This window comes from Mus caroli, unplaced genomic scaffold (genome assembly GCF_978045245.1).
Source record: "Mus caroli unplaced genomic scaffold, Mus_caroli_1 scaffold_16, whole genome shotgun sequence".
In the NCBI taxonomy this organism is placed as follows: domain Eukaryota; kingdom Metazoa; phylum Chordata; class Mammalia; order Rodentia; family Muridae; genus Mus; species Mus caroli.
In genome coordinates this window covers 18,143,888-18,167,927 of record NW_028227271.1, presented here as the reverse complement: position 1 = coordinate 18,167,927, position 24,040 = coordinate 18,143,888, and the positions used below count along the sequence as shown (strand labels likewise).

General features: G+C 52.0%; 1 protein-coding gene across 5 annotated transcripts in view; it reads left to right on the top strand.

Moving 5' to 3' along the window:
- Nucleotides 1-24,040, top strand: part of Gramd4 (GRAM domain containing 4) — a 77,748-nt gene that overhangs the window by 18,636 nt on the left and 35,072 nt on the right. For 3 of the 5 annotated variants that reach the window (XM_021183290.3, XM_029469885.2, XM_029469884.2), the window contains 2 exons: nt 14,728-14,938; nt 21,879-21,999. In XM_021183290.3, the coding sequence (XP_021038949.1) occupies nt 14,728-14,938; nt 21,879-21,999 (332 nt within the window). Of the gene's footprint in view, nt 1-9,209; nt 9,229-14,727; nt 14,939-16,034; nt 16,120-21,878; nt 22,000-24,040 lie in introns of those variants that run through there. The other 2 variants (XM_029469886.2, XM_029469887.2) reach the window with 2 other exon arrangements.

Here is a 24,040-nt window from a genome sequence, read left to right as displayed (position 1 = left end):
CCACACAACAGGGCCATTAAACTGTCTCTGCCCAAGTATATACATACATTCTGGCCTTTGCCTCAAAAATGTCTCTAAATGGGAAGATAACATGTACAGGGGTTTAGACTTCCTTATCCCTCTTGCTCAATAACTCCGAACAAACCCATTGTTCTCTACCAATTTCCATTTTCTAATTTTATTGGGATATAGGGAAACTGCGGCAGGGGACTTATGGATCAAAGTACCCTGTAACAGGCAATGGGTGTGTGTGTTGGGGGGATGGGGAATCTGTGGATGTGTCCTGCCCCTTAGTCATAAAATATTCTCTTCAAATGGTTTTGGAAATTGACTATTTCATGCCTAGTTACTTAAAGCTGGCTACAACCAGGCCCTCCATCATAGGCCCCCACCGCCAGTAACAGTTCCTGAAATGGCTGCCCAGAGCTCTCGCCTGGGGGCTGTGTCCTGAGCCTGTCTAGCACATTCCTGATGGACAGCATTGGTCTTCACTGAGGGGAGGATGCTAGATGTGGGGCCTTAGAGAGATGCATTACACAGGCAGTAGAGAAGGGCATACAAGGGTGCTCACTTCTGGGGAACAGATGTATTCGAGCAGGCCCTCATGGCTAAGTGAGCCCACATGGGAGTACAGGTGTACAAGCTCGCACAGGTAACCCATACAGGTGTGTAGGTACACAAAAGCACGCAGCTACCTCAGGACTGCTGTGCGCTGAGGATAAGAGGTTCGAGTGAACTGTGGGAGTCAGGGAGGACTTCCTGGAAGAGAGGTCTTGTGTAGGGAGGCAGGAAGGGGCAGCTGTGCATAGCAGTGGTCCTGGGATGAGTGTGTGTTTGGAGAGAGGGCTTGTATGGGGCTGGCTGTCAGTGTAACATCAGTCTACTGTCATGTCCGGATGGTGTAACGTTGACAATGACCAGAAGAAGTCTGGAGGGGCCCGCTGCCCTACTGGGTCTCCACCGTTGCTCTTCGTGTTGGGGAGGGGCAAAGGCTCACAAGTACTGGCGTAAGGTCCACAGGGCCAGGAGCCTGTGGTGATGAAGCCTGGAGTCCTGACTAGGAGCAGGGCACTGTCCTGTCTTTCTGAGGCTCTCTGTGTTCTGTTTCTTTGTCATGGGGTGGTGGCTTCTACACTTGGCCAAAAGGCCAAGAAGTGATGAGGTAGCGACCTCTGGCAGGTAGGTACATGAGGATAAAGTTGAGTTGCTGAGGAACTCTGGGATGTCCCAACTATGTCTCGCCTTCCCAGCAGCCCTTATGCACAGTGACCTCTGGTCAGGGCAGGGAGGAACCCTGCCCTGACACTCTCCACCCCCTCACTTTCTAGCTGGCCTCATCTGGTTTTGCCCAAGCCACCTGCTGGCCTCCAGGCTAACACCCACCCACCTTTTCCTTGCCTCGCCCCTGGGTACGAGCTTCTCCCAGGCTCTGCCTGTCAGTGGGTGTTGTGGACAGAGACCACTTGCCGAGCCATCCTGGGCTGTGTTCTTCTTGACAGTACATTTACTGTGACATTTACACAAGGAGCCACCCACCAGCCTCGACTCTGACCTTCGGGTCCTTGCTAGGTTAGTGAGGCGCACTAGAGGTCCCCATGTCCTACTAACTTAGAAATGAATCAAGGCTGTTTCTGGCTGTGACCAGAAAGAAGATGGGCACTCCAGCTGGCTCTGTGACATGTGGTGTTCTGGGTCTCCTCTGACCTTCTCTTTAAAGTGAGACTCTTGACTTGGCTCCTCTTCCAGATTACGCCTGGATATAGCTCCCTGTAGGACCTGCTTTGGTCCTCCAAGACCTAGTGGCAGGTCAGAGGTCACGGGCAGGCTGTCCACTGGTTGCCTGGTGTCTATCCGGGAGGCCTCCAAGTCTGCCTTCCGCCCCTACCGCCTCCCACTCCTTCCTGCTTCATCCCCACCTCCATCTTGGTTCCCTCACAGCCTTCGGGGGCTGAAGACATTCCAGGCTGTGTTTATGTGGGTTGTGTCGATGGCTGCCTCTCGTACCAGAAGTTAAAGCAAAAAGACTTTAAAGATATTTATTAACTTACTGAATAATGTCCATGACAACCCCACTCCATGTCAGCACCCACGGCACATGCTCACTTAGAAAACTTACGAGAAGGAGGACGGAGAAGAGGGACACCTGCATCGCTGTAGCTCTCCACAGGGTCCGCTGTGACGGGACAGCCCAAGGATGGCCAGGTGTGCTTCGGTAGGTGCTTTGAGCAGAGATTTGTGGACACCTCAGCCCCGACTGCTGATTCCATTCTCTTGTACATAGATTCAGAGGTCAGCTCGCTGGGTCACTGGATCTTTTCAATCTTAGAGGGACTGTCTTCCTGCTGTTCTCCATGATTCCCTGTGGTTGTGTCTGTGCGCACACACACACACACACACACACACGCATGCATGCACACTGCCACCACCAGCAGCAGCACAACTGCCTGGAAACAGGCCCCTCAGTTCCTCCACTCACCCTGCCTCATTCTGGGGCTCACATCCTGGCAGGGGCCCCAGAAGAGGACGAGAGCAGCAAGACCTGATTCCATCTTCTACCATGTGATGGTCGTATCTTTCCTCCCTGATTCCTGTTTCTTCATCTCTTAAGAAAGGAAGGCCTCTGTAATCAGCGTAGAAAGTTCCAGGGGTTTTTCTTAGTGTGTGTCACGCCTAGAGAGAGATGAGGAGCCTGGAACCCAGCTGCTGTCCATGGGCTTCACTGAGGTGTGACCTGGGAAGTGCCAAGCAGGTTGCTTATCCTCAGGGGAGCATGGCTGGCATCGTTGAAGGCTGGAGGGGCTAATTACCTGTGGCCAATTCCTGCTACCTCTGCTGCCCCGTGCAATTGGGCCGAGCCTCCCAGATGAACCCAGAGCTGCCTGCTGGTTTCCATCTCCACGACCTGTGCTCATTTCCTGAGTCTTGACCACTGCCTTGTCCCCTCTCTGAGTCACAGGTCACTTGGCACCCCATACTGTGCTTGGAATGAGATGATTCTTAATAAGATTTCCCTGCCATTTCCTCTCTGGTTTTTTCTGTTGAGAGGACACTGGCCACACTGCCTTCCCTGCATATCCACCAGCTGACTTTTTTTTTTTTAACCTCAGTGGAGTTGTCGTCCTGGGCTGTCACTGTCTGTCCCTCAGGCTAGGGAACTCTTCTGAGTCCAGCATTCACAGCTCCAGCAATATCACCCTCTACTTGTCTGTACCTCAGCCCCAAAATCAAGTGTACCTAAAACTCATGTCTACAATCCTGGCACTCTGGAGGCTGCTGCAGGAGAATGGCTGCTAGTTTGGAGCTAATCTGGGTACATAGTGAATTACAAGCCAGCCTTGGCTCCAGCATGAGATCTTGTCTCAAACAAGGATGATTAAAAAAAAAAAAAGCAGCATGCCTGGCACATAGTAGGTGCACCCAGAACACCTAATAGTCTCTTTAATGTTCCCAAGCAGTGGCACATTCACACACTTTATCTTTACTGACTGGCTGGAGCCTCCCTTGAAGTCCTCTCAGACTGTAGCACTCCCAGGAACACTTGTCTTCCTACCACCTTGCCTGTGGGCTACCCTGAAGACTCTGCCTTAAGACAGCTCTGATTGCAGCATACAGCTTTCAGATTACCTGTGTTGTAGGCTTCAGTTGTACCCAGAGGGCTTTGCAACTTGCTTTAAAATTTTTCTCCTGTCCATGGGACTTGAGAGTTTTTTGGTTTGGTTTAGTTTAGTTTTTGTTATTATTGTTTTGAGACAGGGTTTCTTTGTGTAACCCCAACTGCGAGCGCTAGGATTAAAGGTGTGAACCACCGCCGAGACTGAGGTTTTTTTTTTTTTTTTTTTTTTTTTTCTTCGAGACAGGGTTTCTCTGTGCAGCCCTGGCTGTCCTGGAACTCACTCTGTAGACCAGGCTGGCCTCAAACTCAGAAATCCGCCTGCCTCTGCCTCCCAAGTGCTGGGATTAAAGGCATGCGCCACCACACCCAGCTTGAGACTGAGTTTTAAAGCAGTGGCTACAAGTGAGGGGTGCCGAGGAGTTGAGGGCTGCCAGGCTAGCAGGAACCATCTCCCTGGTGAGTACTGGTGTAGACATAAAATATTTTATAGCAGTTGTCCTGTGCTGGCAGTGCCAGTCGGAACATATTCAGGGCTTCTCCGATCAGCGTGAGAGTCTCAGGCATGGCCTCTGATATCAGCTGAGCCAAGCTAAGAAAACTGGAAGTGACTGGAAGGAAGGAACCTGGTTTGGTAGCTCATGGGCTCTTCAGCTGGGAAGCTGTTTAAAGCCAGAGTCAGGGTTAATTAGGGACTCCCACCTGGCTCGTCCCTTACCCTGTGCTAGCTTTTGTGTCCGGTTGTATATGAAGAGACGTGGACAAACTTCTATCCATCCCCGATAGGGCCCAGATAGTAAACCAAAGAAATGATTGCACACAGGTCTAGCGTAGTGAACCAGTGAATCTACTGGGGATCCTTACAGAAGGCTCAAAGCCATCTACATCACTGAAAAGCCCACCTCAACCAAGGTGATGACTCAGAACAAAAGCTACCGTGCTGGGAGCTCCCTGCGCGGCACAGACAGCTTGGCCAGCTGGAAAAGTCTCCACTCCTCGGACAGGGTTGCTTTTCTGGGCCTCATGTGTGAAGCCTTTTGACTTTTGACCTCTGTAAGTAAGTTTGAGTAGCTTCGGATCTCAGGGACCTCCCTCCACCCTGTAGGAGGGAGTGCTTCAGATTCATCACATACCTGGGGAGTTCCATGCTGTGAAGCTGGCCTGGCCCACAAGCCATTGGATCCAGTTTCCCTGTTAGTGTGCCCTGGGGACATGGAAGAGCCTATGCAGGGGTCTGGGAACGTATCCGGTGTGATAGCACTTGATCCACTTGATCCGGTGTCCTTATGGGCCTCCTTGGTTATAAGGTGCCCGACAGACATGCTTGCCGCCATGAGTAGAAGAGTCAGCTGATCTCTGAGAAGGCACTGGTCAATCCTAGGTAGACTTGCCTCTGATTGAACTCTTAAGTGACTGTCCTGTTTTGGGCTGATGTGGATCTTATGTGTGCTTGGCTGGGAGAACAAGGGACAGCCCTGGCCACTGCCGGGCACTGTGACCATTCGTCCCACAGCTGGTTTTCCTCCCTGTGCCTATAGCTGATGATGGTCTTGTAGGTTCTCTTGCCTCTCAGGTGGGATAGGAGGTTGAGCGGCAGTGTGTGAGTTCTTACTGGATTCTTCTGTCTCCGTGTGGCCTCGGTTTGTGTGGTTCACACCTGGCCCTACTCCTTTCTTAATGGGTGTAATGTGTTCCCTGGGCCTCCGAAAGCTGAGCCCTAGTGCTGGTCATGGGGCTGAGGTTCTTGCCGGCCTGTCCAACCATTTAATGGGTCAGTAACTCCCAGGACTCTTGTGGGAGTTCTTTCTCTTCACAGATGCCTTGATCTAGGATGGAAGGTATGTATACTACCTGTTTCTGCTGGGTTTTGTAAATGCTTATTGGCACACAACCATGTCTGTTGGCATTGTGTCAGGCAGTTGGACAGGGACTAGATGGCCCCCATCCCACATGGCTAACGGGCTTCCCGTAGCACCATCTGCGGAGCCCTGTCCCCGCAGCAGGTTGCATGCTTTCAGATCAAGGATGGTGCCACCTTGTGCTTTCTGGAATGTGGGCCGTGGCCATGGCAGGGAGACAGGTTGTATCCAGGAACTGCAGAGGGCTTCTCCTTGCCGATGTCCCATCGGTTCCCTGCGTCCTGGCTGCTCTGAGGATGGCTGGAGTTGGGGAAAGGGTGCTTTGCCAGTGAGGAGTTCTTGCGTGGGCTTCTCGTTGCTGAGCAGTCACTTATGTAATAGAGGTTTTTGCTCAGTTACCTGCTGGGATACAGGGTTTTCCCTGCAAGCTTCGTTTTCGTAAATGAAGCTGTGTGTGGCTACTCTGTTAGATTCCCCACTCAGTCTCAAAGGCAGAGGGACCTGTGGGCTACATTAACACTGGGAAGGGTGTCTGGGCTTGGAGCTCTGAAGTGTGTTGGAATGAATCAACGTGTGTTGCTGTTGTCTTACCTCTTACCCTGCCTGCCTTCCCAGGCCTCATTTTCCCCCAGCCATCAGTCGGATCAGCAGTAGCAACCCTCAGTGGTGACCGGAACTAAGGGAGATCTGGTGTGTGTTGCGGGTGGGATGGGGATGGGTGGTTGCGGAGCTTGTTCCATTTCTCGTCAATTAAGAAAGGGGCCAACAATGAGATGCCGGCCTTCTGGCTTGAGGATAGAAGTCCTGGAGTGACTATGCTTGTCAACAACATTCCAACCGTGACCGCTCTGCTGACATTGCCAGTGAAGGTTGTGGTCACCACAGGCAGGTCCGAGGAAGGAGGTTCTCAGGAACTGTAGTGGCCTGGGGGAGGTGCCGGGATCTCTTAAGTGTGCTGTAGTCCCAGCGTCGTGGTGCATCTGTCTGGGGTTCTGTGGAGTGAGCCTGGACAGAGGCCAGGTCACCTGGAGATGGCCTTCATGTGGGCAGGGTTTGAATATAGTCCAGGCAGCCAGGACTGGTTGGCTCTACGAGCTCACTTCAGTCTTAACCCTGAAGAGCTACTGAGGGACCCGGTGACAGAGTGCAGGGGGTTTCCTGCAGGAGGGACAAAGACCTTGGTGGCTTGTGGCTGGCTGGAGGAGCTTTGCTTCCTTAAAGTGGCCCCTGCTCCCTGTCCTCAAACACAGTTATACTTTGAGTGTCAGAATCCCTCTGTCCTGATGCCTGGTCTGTGTCTCCTCCCCCCACCAAGGCTGCTCGGAAGTTCCTGGAGACACTTAGGGTAGTCTCAGAGCCATTTCTTCTCCCTTCCATCCCCTGCTAGATGGGAGGGCCACCATAGTACCCAGTGGCTTTGTGACGGAGATTTAAGGGGAACTAAAGATACTTGTTGGTCTCCTCCTAGAAAGTAGATCTTTTTGTCTTTGCTACTTACTGTCCCTACTATTGGCCAGACCTGGTGCTGGGTCCTTCTGGTGCTGGGTCATCAGGTCACCCTCTACGGCCATGTGAGTTAGGGATTCGCTATATCTTCTAGCAGAAGAAACCAGGGCATGGAGAAGTCATGTGACTGAAATCACACAGCCAAGGTTGCGGGCTTCAGGCTGTCCCTGCCACCGCACCACATGGCTGGGCCAATCCAGTGGAAGGCGATCAAACCTAGCTTCTCTTTGCCCACCGCTAGGGCGTTTGCAGACGTGGCCCTGTCCCCACATTGGTACCGGAGGCACAGGACGGTAAGATTCATCCCAGATCTTCAAGAAGCAGCATAAGCACAATTCTGTCTTAGTCACTTTTTATTTTCTGTGACAAACGCCATGATCAAAGGAACTCATGAAAGAAAACGTTGTATTTGGAGCTCCTGGTTTTAGAGGGTTGGTTCATGAGCATGGGGGGGGGGGGGGGACATGGCAGTAGGCAGGCAGGATGGCCTCGAAGCAGGAGCTGAGAGCGTACGTCTTGATTCCAGGTAGTGAGAGCTAACTGAATAGTGTGCTTGTGTGTGTGTGTGTGTGTGTATGTGTTGTTTTGTTTTAGGTGTTTTGGGTTTTTTTTGAGACAGGGTCTCACTATGTAGTTCTGTCTGTCCTAGAACTCAGTATGTAAACCAGGCTGGCTTCGAACTCACAGAGATCCCAAGTGCTGGGATAAAAGTCATGCATCACCACCCCTACATGTTACGGGCTTTGCCTCAACCCCTGCCCTCAGTGACGCATCTCCTACAACACAGCCAGCTTAACATTCAGGGCCCCCAGTCAGATGCATTTGGGTTGCCATCAATTGCCCAGGTTACAGGACCATGGTGTGGACCTAGGGTGCAGGAGGTAACTCCCAGGTGCCCCTAGAGCTTTGGCAGACCTGGACACTCTCAGGTCTGAGCCAACATCCCAGACCTGGTACTGCAGTGACAGTGGCCAGAGGATGGGAGTGTACAGACAGGATTTTGGGTAATACCATAGGCCCTGGGGATGCTTATTGGTCTAGGGAGATGGGTTGGTTGGTAGCTTTGTGTGTGTGTGTGTGTGTGTGTGTGTGTTAGGGTGCTTGTGTCTGCCACTGCAGGGGCAGTCAGCAAGCTGGAGGTAGGGTTGGGATATGGATTAGAACCTGTGTCTCCTGCTCCTTACCCCATTCATCATGCAAAGCCTCGGAATCCACTGACGCTCCAACCTCTCCCTTCCAGCTGCTGCACGGCTTTTCTTGGAGAGGCATAGACGAATATCTGCTCACCCCAGATAGGCCACCAACAACACATCAAAATAACAATTCCACCAAAGTCCAATCTGGTGAACCGATGAGTTTATTGGTCTTAACTTGAAGAGTGTGGGGGAGGGGCGCTGCCTGCAAGGGTATGTGGGTGACCTCCAAGGGAACATGTCACCAAAAAGCACCCGTGATCCGGAAGCTTGAATACAAGCAGAGGCATTGTGTGCTTGGTCTTATCATTGCTTTCTTATTTTTTTTTTTTTTAAATTTTCTGTGTATGAGTGTTTTTACCTGTATAGATATCCATTCACCCTGCAGTGCCTCTAGAAGCCAGAAGAGGGCGTTCGATCCTCCCAGGACTGCAGTTACAGTGTGGGTGTTAGGAATTGAACCCTGCATAGATGGATGGCTGTTTCTCCGTGGCTGCATAAAAGGAGTCTTCCTCTCAGCTAAGCATCCTTACTTTGTATCCGCTGTCACAGACTACAGGATCACGCGCTGCTTGGGCGGAATCACTTTGTGTGCAGAGAGGGTCACTCGAGTGACCCTCTCCACCTTCTTCTGAGAGGGAAGATGAGCGAAGGGTCTCTGGCAAGTCCTCCCAGCCACTCTGCCGAAGATGATAATGGCGGCTCCACCCAGGGAATAGTGTTTCACAACATCTTCTGATGTGGCCGCCTGACCATGGGAAGGCTAACCCCCTTCATGTCCTTGAGGCTTAGGGGCCACCTTCCCAAGAAGACAGCTTTGGCCAAGGGCCAGGCAGCTCAGTTTTGCTTGGCAGCTGGGGACCCCTGGGATTGTGAGGCAGGAGCAGGGGTTAACGTCCAGCGGGAAAAAGGATGTGGCTTATCTGGGGATCTGTGGGAGAGCTACCCGATGAGGAGGGCTGAAGACCGCAGCTGTGTTTCAGCTCGTGGGTCCTGGGTTACAGACTAAGCCTCCTGAGTCCGACTTTGAATTCAAAGAGGAGTTTTCGGCTGCGGGAAGGTGAGCCAGTGCTATCCCCGGGCCCAGGGCTAAGGCTGGCAGCCGCTTTGATTTTTTTTTTTTATTTTTTTAAGTCTTGAGCTTAGAAAGGGAAATAAAGCCCTTTGTGGTTCCCAAGTCCGGGATTTCTCACACACTGACTCCTTTGTGTGTCTGGGAGCCATTCAGCTGGCTTTCCAGCGCTGTGTATGGTGGCACTCCAGGGCATATTTGCAGAAAGGGGCTGGGAGACTGGCATCAGGCCACCTGAGCTGGGGGAGCCTGGAGAGCAGAGAGCACCCACTGTCCTGCCCTGCTAGGGCCTGCAGATCCCAGATCCTCAAAACCTGGGTAGCCGGCACCACCCACTCGGAGCCTTTGGTGCCACACCAGCTCTGAGCCTGACAGTCACTGTGTCCTTGAAACATGCCCCTGACCAGTTGTAGCTGAGAGTGTGTTTAAGCAAGCCTCCTTCCAGACAGAGGTGCAGTGATGGTCCAACGGACCTCACGGCTGATGGCGTGGTGGATTGCACTCATCTGTGTGTCTGTCCCTGCCTCGAGGGAGTCTGTGACTTACTGGTGGGGGCACTGAGTTCCTGGTAACACCTGCTTATATGGCGCAGTCTTGATTGGGAGAGAGAAACACACTCCCCTCCATATTAGTTGGTCAAGGCAGCAGAGCCTGGGATAGCCCAGGGAGATGTCTGAGGAGGAGTGCAGCGCCCACGTGAGGACCCAGTGGCACCAAGGGAACCAGCAAAGGAATTGTCCCATCTCAGGAAGGGCCACCACATAGACCTTGACAGCACAAGGGGGAAAGATGTGAGGTAGCTACAGAGAGTTCTGGCGGGGGTGGGGCAGGGTGCTGGAGTTGTACAGGACTCCCGTGGATGCAGGCAAAGGACCTGCTGTGGGCATAGCAGCTAGGCTACAGACTGATGAGTCACTTCTTTCCATGGCCTGGGGACAGTGGTCAGTTGGACACAGGGAGGCCTGGAGAAGCCCGTGGAGGATATATATATATATATATATATATATATATATATATATATGTATATATATATATATATATATATATATATATCAGCTGCAATCAAGGCGGCAGGCAAGGCTCAAACACAGTGTTGGCTTGGTGGGCAATGCCCACCATGGAGGCCCAGCCCTGGAGGGTGGGGAGCCCCAGGCGGCCTTGGCCCAGGCATCCTCCTCTATGAATCAGGTTGTATGGAGTTGAACGGTGTCCTCCGTGTTCATGTTCATCTGCAAATAGGGTCTTTGCACCTCTTGTTGACGTGTGGTCACCCTGGGGAGGATTCCAGCCAGCAGGGGATGCTGACATGGGCGTGGCAGATGTAGGTCCCTGGGGCATGTTTGCTGGCAAAGTCAGAAACTATCTCTGGTAGCTTAGGTTTTGGTTCTTCCCCTCTGAAACTTGAAGAGTTCACCTTTTTGAGGGCCCTAGTGGAGACCCAAAGAAGAGCAGTGGGGCTGGGAGGAGGCCCCTGGTTCCCCTTCTTGGGGGGAAATCTACAAATCCTGGTTTTCCCTTCAGTGCCCGTGTGAACAGCTCAACAGGACCCTGTGTGCGGAGCTGGGCAGGAGGCAGGGAGCCTGAACGCCCGTGGTAGTCGGCCTCCCATGCTCCCATTCAGGTGGGGGTAGGCTTGATGCTGGGCTGCCTTTGTTCCCTCTTCTCATTTGCTTGCTGAAGCTTAATGGGGAAGCTGGCCCTGGTTCCGAGGAGCTGCAGAATCTTAGACAGGGGAAGCCTCTGGAGGGAACCCTCGGAGAGCCAAGAGCTCCACATAAAAGCATGCTTACTACTCAGTTCAGCCTGTAGGTAGCCTGTGCCCACCCAGGGGCATATGCTCCGGCATCCGGGTGCCCATTGCCTTGGGCCTCGGCATCTTGGCAGTCCCCCCACCCTCCTTGTTCTGCAGCCTCTAGCAGCAGGAACAGGGCTGGCCATTCCCGGAACAAAAGGAACTCAGTATCAGTCAGTATCAGGTTGGGAGGGGCCTCTACCTGCTTTGGCTTTCCTTCCTTCCTTCCTTCCTTCCTTTCTTCCTTCCTTCCTTCCTTCCTTCCTTCCTTCCTTCCTTCCTTCCTTCCTTCCTTCCTTCCTTCCTTCCTTCCTTCCTTCCTTCTTTCTCTTTCTATTTGTGTGAGCACACACATGCTGGTGCGTGCACCTGTTCACACGCAGAAGCCAGAGGAGGACATCATGTGTCTTCCTCTGTCACACTCCACCTTATTCCCTCCAGACAAGGTCTGTCACTAAAACTAGAGCAAGACTGGCAGCCACCGGTGCCCCTCCTGTCTCCAGCCCCCCCCCCAGCATCAGGGTGACCATTGAGCATGTGGCTGAGCGCATCTGTTTACATGGGTGCTAGGGATTTGAACTCAGGCCCTCATGCTTAAACAGCAAGCCCCCTCCCTTACCCACTGGCTCCTCTCCCCTACCTCCTGATGGCGCTGGAGTTCCCAGAGGCCAGGATGAAGAAGGAAGGCGGCTGGTGTTGAGCAAGGGAAGGTGGTTGCAGTTTTACGAGACAGAGCATCCTAGGAGGGATGAATATAGTTAACAGCACCGAATGCACCCCTGGAAGATGCTTTACTTAGTACATTCTCTGATGTGTGTGCATCTCACCATAGTAAATAAAGTCGCTGGAACAAAGCCGTGGAAAGGCACTGTGGAGCATTTGGAGGGAGACTTGCTGGAGCTGCTCTAAGTCTGATAAGGTTGTGTCTCTTCTCATACCCATTCGCAGTGACCGCAGGGCTATGGTGACTTGCGGCTGGGGTCCTGTATGAGGCCACGACACACACACACACCATTGCCCCCACCCTGTATGTGGCTGGTAGTGGGTAGGGGTAACACAGAGTGAGGATTTCCACATACAGAGTGTGATCCCCTGCTTTTGTGTTTGCTGGTGGGATCGGATCCCACAGCGTGGACCACTGGCTCTGTAGACGTCAGTGGTCTAGGATGCTGAAGCACCTGCAGCATTAGTGTGAGTTGGTTTCCTGCTTGACATCATGGCCAGTTTTTGGGTGAGCTGGGAAGTGGTCTCCTCACTGCCCCTGCCAACCCCCTGCCCCCTGCCATGCACCATCTCCCGCTCTTGTTTCTTTTATTTATGCAATCTGGGAACTGGGAACCACTCTTGTTTCTTTTATTTATGCAATCTGGGAACTGGGAACCACTCTTTTGCATTGGGTGTGGCGTTTTCAATTTCATTGTCTATGCTTTAAACATGTGAGCTTTTTTTTTTTTTTGGTTTTAATTTTTACATTTGTCTAGTGGTCTCTATTCTTTTCTACTGCTTCTACTTTGTGAATTTATTTTTCAGTCTTTTCTTTTTTTAGATTTATTTATTTGATATCATGTCTATTGTGTGTGTTTTGCTGGCACGGATGTATGTGTACCGCATGCATGCCTGATGCCTGCAGAGGTCAGAAGAGGGCACCCGATCCCCGAATCTGGAGTTTGAATGGTGGTGAGCCCCAGTGTGTACCCCGGGAACTGGTCCCCTAGATGAGCCCCTGGTGCCCTTAACTATGCTGAGCCGTCTCTCCAGCTAATACATTCTCAATGTAGACCATTAATTATCTCTTCTCTGGTGTTTTGCTCTCTATGCTTTTAAGTTTAATGTCCCTTTGGTCTCCTGCATGTGATAAGTTTCCTAGTGGCTAGCATTGGCTCGCACCCTGCGTGGCTGCTTGCCCCACCCACCACACTGCCAACGGCTTGTCGCTTGTCACTTGTCGAAGGTATGGTTCCATTTCCCTTGGTGTGTGCTTGCACTTTGGCCGTGCTGATAGGCTGCACGTCTCCATTGCTCTGTGGTTTAGAACGAGCAAATTCTCTTTCTTTCCTTCCTTCCCCTCCCCCAACTCCCCCACCCTCTGCTTCTTTCAGTTTGCTTTCCTTTCTTTCCTGACAGGATCTCACGTAGTCCAGGCTAGCCTGGAACTTGCTGTGTGGCAGAGGTTGACTTTGAACTTCTGACCTTCGGCCTCCATCCCCCAAGTGCCAGGATGACAGGCATGTCTCACCACAGTGCTGGGGATTGAACCCAAGGTCCGGTCCGTGCTAGGCAAGCGTTCTAACAACCGATCTAGTCCCTCTTGACCCCCAGAGCAGTTTTGACAGAGGGCTTACGGGTTCCATCATTAGTGAGCCTTGCTGAGAGAGGGCCTTCCTGACAAGGAGAGCAGGAAGGAGCCTTGGGGGCAGGCAGGCTTGTCTGTCGCAAGACTATGTCCAGGCTGTGATTTATCTGTCCACTGAGGGCTTCCGTGCTCCTGCACCAAACAGGAAGCTCTTCCCGCCTTGCTGCACAGAGGCCAACCCAGTTCACTCCCCCGATTTTCCTTGTGTGAAAACAATCCTGTGGTTGACTGGGCCTAGGCCCAGGCCTGGGGTCAGGCCCTCAGCATGTGTCATCTTGAATTCCCAGAATACTTTGGCCTGCTTGGGAGATCATTTCTGTTTCAGAGATTGATGTCGCATCTCGGAGAGGCAGTGAGCACAGAGCAGCCTGGAACCCAGGGGCGTATCATTGTGCTTGCTCCCTGAGGCTCTTAAAGATGTCAGGGCAGGGTCTGTGGGAAGGGCAGCCCGTGGATCCTGCTCTGTAGCCTTAGACCTGGAGTTGTATGACAGGAGCCAGCCCTACTATGAGGCCAGCTGGACCCAGTGGAAGAACAGCCCTCCCCCCTGCAGTGGGGCTTTTGAGGATTCCCATGGCTCTCCTGGTCCAGTTAGGATAGAGGGGTGGAGAACAAGCTTCCAGGGGGTGCTCATCATTTGGTACGCATTGTCTGTTAATTTACATGAGCTTTGCATGCAGCACACACTGTGTAGTTGGACGTGGGACGTGGGACATGGGACAAGGCCTTTGCCCAACTTCTGAGTCTGTTTCTGGCAGGACTCGGTTTTAGGAGAAGCCTCCAAGGCCAAGCCAGTGTTAGAAGGTGAAGGGGAAAGTTGGGCAGACAAAAGGATGATGGTGTCAATCCCTGCCCATTTTTCCACAGGTCCCAGTGGGCCTGCAGGGACTCTATAGAGGCAGAAGTGATGCTGAGACCCAGCTGTGGTGCTGTTGCGGGTGATAGGCAGTACTGCAGTAAGACTAGTCTCCAGTCCTGACAGCATTTTAGAGAGCGGTCAACCTTTTTCTTTCTCAGCTCTAGTTATCCCATACCCTTAAATCTGTTACAATGTGGTGACCCACTCTAGACCATCTATATGACCAGGATCCCCCCGGCCCTGAGAACTTGGGGCTTCCTTCTGCTTCCTTCCGTAGGACTTTGCACAGAAGGAACCTCAGCAGCTGGCCAGGTCATCCATGGATGGGTGATGTCTGGTCTGATCAGATCTGGCCATTCATTGTAGAGCTAAGTGCTCACCATCAGCCTCAATATAGGGCTGGGACCAAACATGGTGGCGGCAGCAGCGGGGTTGGGGGCAGCAGACAACGGGCAGCTAGTGACATGCTTCATTCTCTTACAGGGAACCTCCCCGTCATGTCCAGGTGAGGCCGAGGAGTGCCGTGCTGAACATGCTCAGGAGGCTGGATAGGATCAGGTTCAGAGGCCACAAGAGAGAGGACTTCCTTGATCTAGCTGAGTCCCCAAATGCCTCGGACACCGAGTGCGGAGACGAGATCCCCCTGAAGACGCCACGGCCCTCGCCCCGGGACAGTGAGGAGCTCAGGGACCCTGTGAGTATGCCAGGCCCTGAGTCTTTTACATCGCTCGACGTGGGCAGCGCGGGCAGGAGGAGGGGTGTTATACCCAGTTCATGGATGGCCAAGCTGAGTCTGGACATGGGAAGATTCATGCCTGACCAGGCAATTTAGACACGCCCAATTCTCTGTCTCCTGATGCCTGTCTACAACAACCCACAGAGCCCACTGGGGCAGGCCCTTGGCTAGGTGGGACTTCTGTACAAAGCTTTGTCTAGAAGCTATATTTTTTTTCTGGGTGTTTGGGAAACTTGTCATATAAATACAGTGTTGTAGCCCGGGTGCCCCTCCCCCTCTCCCTGTCCTCAGGATTGGTGTAGTGACGGGACAGGGCATGGCTGATATAAAAGCTACTGACACCCAGCTTGTCTGTCCATACTAGGATATATGTCACTGACCCAGCCACTGGCTGAGCCCTCATTAATGCACACACTGGCCAGTGGCCAGTACACACAGTGGTAAGGAGCTCTCTGTCTGGGCATCAGATATCACTGGACAACCCTAGCTAGGGCAAGGCTTTGGTGTGAACACACTCAGGGCCCCTGCCTTCCTTCCAGAGCTTGTGTTTCCTGGGTGTGTCAGGCTGGGGAGTGCAGAATAGAGCTGGGTCACTGAGTACCTTGCAGTCTTTCCTCTGGACAGGCCTCTCAAGTCTCAGGCTGGCTGCGGTGTGCACAACTGCTCAGTCTCCGTCCCGAGCACCCCAGCATCCTTGAGTGTACTTGATGACTATTGGTTTTCCTCTCTCAGCCCCCTGAGCCTGGTAATCTTTCCAGATGTGACTGCGATCACTGGCCTTCTCTTAGCTCCTGTATTATTAATGCTTCATAATAGGATGGTGACCATGTACTGCTCCTGGCGAGATTAATAATTCACTTGCGCTGCCTCCTAAGAGCCTGGCTGTGTGCCCTGTGCTGCCTAGCCAGGTGGGTGGGGCCGCTTGCCTTCCTATCCAGCCTCCCGGTGTGTTTGGCTGGTACTATTCCCAGAGTTCAAAGTCAATGGCTAGTCCATCAGCTATTGGTCTAGGGGTTGGGTCATTCGTTTTAGCTTGGTGTGTCCTGTTTTGCAAGTGACAATACAGAGTAGTACAGACTTGACAGAAAAATGGTATCTTGTCGCGTGCTGGGGTAGAGGTGTGCAAGCCATGGGTCTGGGTAAGATGAGAACCTTCGAGTTGAGTACCTCAGGGACAAGAATTGTCACACACACACTCACATACCCATAATCATGCATACACACATATATGCATATACATGCAAACATGCACACACAAATATGCACATACACACATACAATCACATGCACATATACATATGTACACTCACACATGCATGCATACATATACACATATACATGCACATGTGTGTGCCTACACACACACACACACACACACACACACACACAAGGTATAAGATTCTGGGTTCAGTGACCAAAAGAAAACCTACTTAGAGGCTGAAGCATGGTTGTCTTGGCTGTACCTCTGTCTGCCCATCTCTGTGTCTATCTGTGTCTAGCCAGGATTGTGTGGTAGGATTGGACTAGACTAGGACCCACCTACCTGTGTGCATGTCTGAGGTAACATGAGGCAGTGTATGGAGAAGTGGGTGGTATATGGGTGTAAAAGTGACTTTTACTCTCCTGTAGAAATTGTCCTCTCTGAGGCTTACTACCTATGTCTGCTAACCTAGGCCTAGTCCTGGAAGCATCCAGTTTCAGTCTAGTCTAATCTAGGCCTAGAATGTTTCCCGCCTCTGAGACTTACTGTTGAATAAGCTCACCCTTTCTAGCTCTGACTGAACTCTGGCTGATTCAACTCAGCTGTCCTGGCTCAAAACTCCTCTCCACACTGACTTATTCAGTCTGGCTTCTCTCTTGGACTCTGGCTGAAATTTTCTGCTTGGCTTCATACTAACTTTGGCAATATGTTCTAATCTTCTGGCTCCTTCTCATTCTCTGGCTTGCTCTGTCTTCACCTCTGTCTAGCTTGTTCTCTCTTTGCAACCTCTGTACAACTGTCCTGGCAAAGCCGCACTCTCTCCCTTTGTCTCTCAACACTGCTCTCTTAGGTAGTTTCTCTCTTCTCTCCTCATAAGAGTTGGGCATATAAACAGGGCAGTGGTGGCTCACGCCTTTAATCCCAGCACTTGGGAAGCAGAGACAGCTCAGAGATTTCTGAGTTCAAGGTCAGCCTGGTCTACAGAGTGAGTTCCAGGACAGTCAGGGCTACACAGAGAAACCCTGTCTTGAAAACAAAACAAAACAAAACAAAACAAAACAAAACAAAACAAAAACCAAAAGAGTTGGGCATATTCTATTCTGTCAAATCTTTCTCTGATTCGTCACTTTCTCTGTCACTCAATTAGGCATCACTTTGAACACGGGTGTTTCCTTCTTCAAACTAACTTTACCTTCATTGTTTGGGATTCAAGGTGTGTACTAAGGGTGTATCTGTATTCCAGCCAAAGAGATTAAAGGTGTGTGTTAAGGGCTGGACCATACCACAACTAGAGATAGGTTTTTTTTTTTTTTTCTTCAGTAAATAACACAATCTTGGGGTTCACAGTGGGATCAACTATCCTATAACATATGGGTTTCCAGGGATAGCCACCCCAAGTCATAGCCTCACTTGGCCACTTAGCAGCTGCAGGGTCTAGTTAGAATGCAGTTTGAAAGAATTTCCTGTAATATAGACCATAGACATATAGACATATCCATTGTGACCTATTGCTCTGGGATGTCTGGGCAGCCCTGGACCTCCTGCTGGTAGCATAGCTAGGTATTGGGCTGCCAGAAGATTCCGAGTCTGTGGCCTCAGCCCACGGCCACAAATAACTGGCACAAGGTGTGGTCTCTGGTGTCTGGCATCTTTCCTTCTTATGACTTAATCATGACCCGTGGTTTGGGCTGAGGGTACAGCTCAGCAGTGGAGAGGTTACCCAGCACGCGCAACACCCTGCATTCTCCCAAGTGTATCTATGTGCCTGATCTTCTGGAGTGCCAGGGTATGTCTGATTCCAGCACTCAAGAAGCTAAAAAATGCAAGATTACCACAAGGCCATCTTAGGCTATATAGCAAGTACTGGACTGGATGGACCGTGTTTGTTTATCCACGAACATACCAGCAGACACTAGGTTTGCTTCCACTTTAGGGCTCTGACAAGCAACAGAACACGGGGAATATAGTTTCTCACAAACAGCTGTTTGCATCTGGAGTCGCTGGGTCACGTGGAGGCCCTGTGCGTCCGAGGGAACTGCCATGCAACACTCCACTTCCCAGGAGATGAGGCCATTCCCCACTCCCATGTGTGGGCTCTGTGGACTGCTGTGGTCTGGGTGGCACAGATGCCCCACTCACCAGTGCTCTGTGATGAGAGCCATTGAGCTGCTTCTCTCAGCAGGCGTTCAGGCTCCCACTGTGGAGTATGTCTCTGCTTTCAGTGACCTCCTCACCGAGGGACACTGGTGCACCCCCCCCCCACCCCCCAGCTTGAAGTATTGCTGGGTCTGTGAGTCACAGGAGAGTGCTGGAGCCTCCAGAGGCTGCCGAGAGCTGCCCTCCTCCAGGCAATGTGCTTCGTCCCCATGGCTGGCCTAGAGGCCCGTGCTCCTGGGCCCCTGCCTAGGGTTCCCTCCAACTCCTGGGTCAGCTAATGCAGGCAAAAATGGCAGCTCAGCTTGCCTGGCTTATATTGTGAGAGGGATGGTGGTCATCTCTGTACTCACTGCGCTATGTAAATTTACAGTGGTTTCATTCCAGCCTCAGTCTATGTCTAGACCCCAGGCTCCCAAGTCACAGTTACTCTTCCTAAGTCTGGGAAAAGATCAGCCAGCTGGGGGACTAGGAACTTCAGCACAGTACCCTGGGGCCTTGTCACCCTTGTTAGAGACCTTGATCACTTGGCCAAGTCTCTTAGGCCTCCCTTCAGGGCTGCTGGAGTGGAAGGTTGGAGGAGTGGGGGACCACTCCCCGGAGCTTTGACCTCTCTGCCCTGAAGCCGCTAGAATTGACTTGCTGATTGGAAACCCTGAGCCCAGGTGTTAGGATACCCATTCAGGGACGTGAATGAGTGCATTCAAGTGTAGCTGGCCCTTCAGGGATGAACTGGCTCCTTTTGTCAGGAGCTAGCTAAGCCCATCAGATTGACCAGCCATTTTCTCTGGTCCCCTCTGCCTTCCCTGCCAGTCTCCACCACCACACCCTCAGCTTGCCTGTTGTGGTTGCCCTGCTCTCTTCTGGGAAGGTTGGCTTACTGGCTGGGAGGTATTGGTTCCTCTCCAAGTTTCCTTTCTAACCCCCCCTCCCCGTCACTTGGGGTTCACCCTTCCTGTCCTGATAGGATGAGAAGAGTGGCATTGTTAAATCTGATTGGATTCCCAGGCCACTTTGAAAACTGGCATTACCTGTAGGCTCTAGGATCCCATGGTCCCATCATGACCCCAGCCCGGGATCTGGAACTTGACTTTGCTGCTAGAGGGACCAGCACACATAAACAGGACATAAGGAATGCCAGGGTGACTGTGCCATGCCTGGCATTTGATAGGTGGCTATCTTTTGATTTGAAAAACAAAAACAAAAATAAAAAAAAACCTTGGGTTCTCCCCCCAGTTCCCCTCTTGGAAATGAATTCTTATCTAGAGCAGTTTGTCTTAGGACCCCACTCCAAGGCATCCTTTAGTGGTCAAAGCAGATGCTTAGGATAAAGGGACATGGGTCCCCCCGATTTGTTCCCAGTAACCACTGATGGTCCCTCACTTTGTTCTTCAGCCCCTATGGTAAGGCTATGTGGGAGGCTCTTTGGAGCCAAGTGACAGCTCCAGCAGATGAAGGTCATTGTCAGCCCAGAGCTGGCTGCTTGGGGCTTACATCCCTCCACTGTCTTCTCCCAGGGTTAGTGTCCTTGCTCCCCATCAGATACCCCCAGGAGATGTAGGCCAAGTCTACTGCCTTCTTAGGATTCCCAGGGTCCCTCTTCCCTCCATCATCGCATGAGGAAATCCTGGGAGGAACTGGATGTAGGGAGGGCAAAACTTGAGAGTGGATTAGAGGAGGAGAGCTAGCAGCACTGACTGCCCTTAGCATGGCTCTGCGCTGGGTAGAGCTTGCTTCTTGCTCATGGGGTCTTCTTCGCTATGTAACTGTAACAGTTACCTAACAACTGGTCATCTCCAGGGCAGGGCCTCGGTTATCCTGAAAGGACCGTACCCACTCCTATGGCCTGGCTCACCTGGGACTCCTGCAGTAGGGTCAGTCCCTTGACAAATGGGGCCTCGGACTCAACATAAGACTCCCGCTGTAAGTCTGCTGGTGCCTGTGAGCAGAGCGAGTGAAATATTCAACACACCTCCTCGTAGGCTAGCCCAGACGGCAGTCAGAGTGTGGGGCATTTCTTGGAGATGAAGCAGGAGCAAGGCTGCAGAGCTCCTGGGCTGCTGGATCCCATTTCAATTCAACATTGATGACCTCGTTCTTAAGATAGGCCTTGCCCGAGTGCGCTGAGGACAGGGAGGCTAGGCATGACTCAGACACACAGAGAATGAGTAGAACTTGTAGAAGGTGCCTAGACCAGAGGGCCAAGAGAAGAGGAGTTGGAGACAAAGAAATCGGGGTGCACACGCTAGCACCAGCCTGAGTAGAGATGCCAAGGGAGAATGCAGTATGCTTACCTGTTCAGGGAGTGAAGCAATAGGAGGTCAAGACAGGGCCAAGTTAGGAGTTCCCACTGGTCCAGGAGGTTGTGCGGTGCTGGGTGGGGCCTCGTGGTCAGCAGGATGCATAGCTGTATCTAGCGCCCATGGCAGTGGCTGTGGGGTGTGTGACTAGAGCTAGCCCTTGGCCTCCGGGACAGGACAGTAGAGGAATCGGCTCTCTGGAGAACCAACAGGAAGGATCTGGTGTGGCATGTGCTCATCTTGGTTCCTCATAGACCTTACTTAGAAGCTGTTTTCCCCTTGATCTACTCAGTGTAGGATAGACACCCTTGGGCTCCCAGTAAGAGGGTAACTGCTCTGGTGGGGTTAACTCCTGGCCGGATAGTCCCACAGTTTCTTCCATCTGTAGTATGACAGTCCGAGTTGATATCATCGAGAGGCTTAATGTCCGCTAGGCGTGACAATACATGGCTTTCCCAGCACTTGAGAGGTTGAGGCAGGAGGATGATGAATTTGAGGCTGGTCTGGACTGTATCAGGAGACTGTCTCAAAAACAAAACAACAGAAACCAAGTTTAACACTTTATTTAGTGTTTTACTCCTCCTTTCCAATGTTAAGTGGGTATGTGTGGTGTGCGTGTGCGTGTTTGCATGTGTAGGTGTGTGCATGCACCTCTGCACACATGCATGCACGTGGAGGCACGAGGTCAATGTCCAGAATTATCCTCCATTCGTCTTCTGCTTTATTCTCGGAGGCAGGATCTCTCAATCAAACCCAGAGCTCAGTGATAGTGAGTCTCCCTAGCCTGCTTGCTCTAGTGAGTCCCTGTCTCTGCTTTCTGAGGCTGGAATTCCAAGCAGAGGCTCCCATGCCCACCTGGGAGTCTGGGGAGCTGAATTGGTCTTCATACTTGTGTGGCAAGCGCCCTGACCACTGAGCAAGCCCTCACACAGGGTTCTGACTTCTGTGTTATTTCTTAAAACTTTGTGTCAGGTCTGAGAAGATCCGTACTGTCTAACATCTCGAGGTAGTGGGTAGGCTGATACACAATTGTAGAGCCCATGTTTCCTTGTCTCAGATGTTCAGGGAAATGCTCGTTGGGGGGGTCCTCTGGCCATTATTTTGACCATAATGTATACCTTCCCTTGTGATCTGTCTTGCAACTGCCACCCCAAGGCCCTCAGGGCTCCTAAAAACCAACTGGAATCAGGCAAGGCTGCTTCTGTGTGGTCCTCTGAGTGTGGTCTTCTGGCTCTCCTTCCAGGCTGGTCCAGGGACCCTCATCATGGCGGCAGGCGTGCAGGACTTCAACAGGACAGAGTTCGATCGACTGAACGAGATCAAGGGCCATCTGGAAATCGCCTTACTGGAAAAGCACTTTCTTCGTGAGTGTGAAGAGGAAGTACTTAAGGGGGGGTGGGGGGGGGTCAGAGGGGAGGGGCCACAGCTGAGGCACGGTGAGCCTGAGGTGCTATGGTATGGACGTGGGGCAGGTGTGGATGGGGGCAGGCATGTGTGAACAGGCGCATGCGCAGGGGATAGGTGTGAACACAGGCGTGTGCAGGGAAAGGCTTGGACCAAGACATGGACTTGGACTTTGGACTTTGATGCCCCCTCGTGACGTGAGTGATTCCCCTCTGAACGTGAGTCTTGTCTCTCTGATGCTCGTTGCTTCACAAAACCCAGCCCTCGGCCTGTGCTTTGCAGATGGGGTGAGGAAGCAGTTGGAGTCTGGGAAAGGAGTGACCTGCCCCATGGAAACTGGGACGATTGTCATGAGTCAAGCACAGTTAACTCAGAATGTTCAGAGCTCCTAAGAGGCATCTGAAACTATCTGTACTGTTACACGCCGAGGGACGGTGGGAGGACCCTGGGACCCAGTTGTTTGCTGGCCGTCCCCTCCTGGCTCCTGCTGGCTAGAACTTGACCTTTGGAGTAAGGAGGAGGTGGGTTTTCCACAGAACAGGAGCTCTTACAGGTTCAACCCAGTCACAGCTCACATTTGGTCTTTCTCGTAACTCCCACACCCTCCTGGTCTCGCAGATGAATACACTGAGGACAGCGTAGCGAGAGTAGTAATAAGGACTTAATCGAACCTGGCTAGCTCCAAAGCCCGTGCTTGTGGCCCCCTACACGTGTTGTCAGAGCTGATGCTCTGCAGGAGCCCGGGCTCCTCGGAAGCAACCATGAGAAGAGAGCTTCAGTCCCGCTTGCCCAGAGCTGGTCACTGTGAATCCGTGGAACAAGTCCAGGCCCGGGGCGGGGTGTATTAGGGCTGCCAGAACACCCCCCACTGTGGAGCAATTTGAAGGTGCACAGCATGGCCGCGAAGGCCAGAGCTCATGGGGATGAGGGGGTGGGGGACTCTGAGGCTGCTAGATCATGAAGGAAAAGGTCTGATGTACATACTTGGCTATTCCGCTGTAGCACACGTTGTTGGCATCCTAAGATCATAACCACAATTTTTTTTCTCAGTGTTGCCCAAGGAGGTATCTCATCCTGCTCCTTGGTAACTCTTCTTTCGGGGGAAGTGGGTAGGGCTTTTTGAGACAGGGTTTCTCTGTGTAATCCTGGTTGTCCTAAAACTCATTTTGTAGACCAGGCTGGCCTCTAATTTAGAGATCCAATCGCCTCCGCCTCCCGAGTGCTGGGATTAAAGGTGTGCATCACCACCACCCTCCTTGGTAACTCTTAAGATAGGTGTGGGCTTCTCCTGGTAGTTTCATTTTTCATTAATTCTGGAAGATTTTGAATCTACACAGAAGCAAAGAAGAAAGCATCAGAGGCTCCTGTCGACTCCCGCCTGCCTCTCCGGGAGTTTTCTAGGCCAGACAGGCTTTCTTTCGCTCCTCCCCCTCTGGGTTGGGCGAAGCTCAGCCTGCGCACTATTGCTTCGCCTGTAAATATTTTAGTAGATAGCTCAATATGTTTTAATGACAAAAGCTGAGAGACCAAGATGGGAACTAGAACAACACACAGCTTTCCCCCCACCCCGATTGCATCAGAGACCGACTGGAGCTGGGATCTCCCTGATAGTTTTCTGACAACTCCGAATCGATACCCAACAAGGTCCGTGGGTGGGAACGGCTGGCGTCTCTCCTCTGTCTTTTGGTGCCTACTTTCTCTATTACTGCCATAATCCTTGGTGGGTAGCTCCCCAAGCCTGGGACTCTCCGCTGAGTTCTATGGATAGTGTCCCATAGAGTCACCACGTCTGCCACCCCTCCTCCACAGTGATGGATGTGGTTGGTATTTGGGGCAGCCCTTTGATGACATTGCTGTACGTCGCCCGGAGGCATGGTGCCCCTGACATCCCAAAGAGCAGGCATCTCGGCAGAGTTTTCAGACCAGTTGATTTCGTTCGTCCGTAGTTCTTGCTTCGCCGATTAGCCAACGAGTTTCTGTAAACAATTTCCCCTTTGCTCT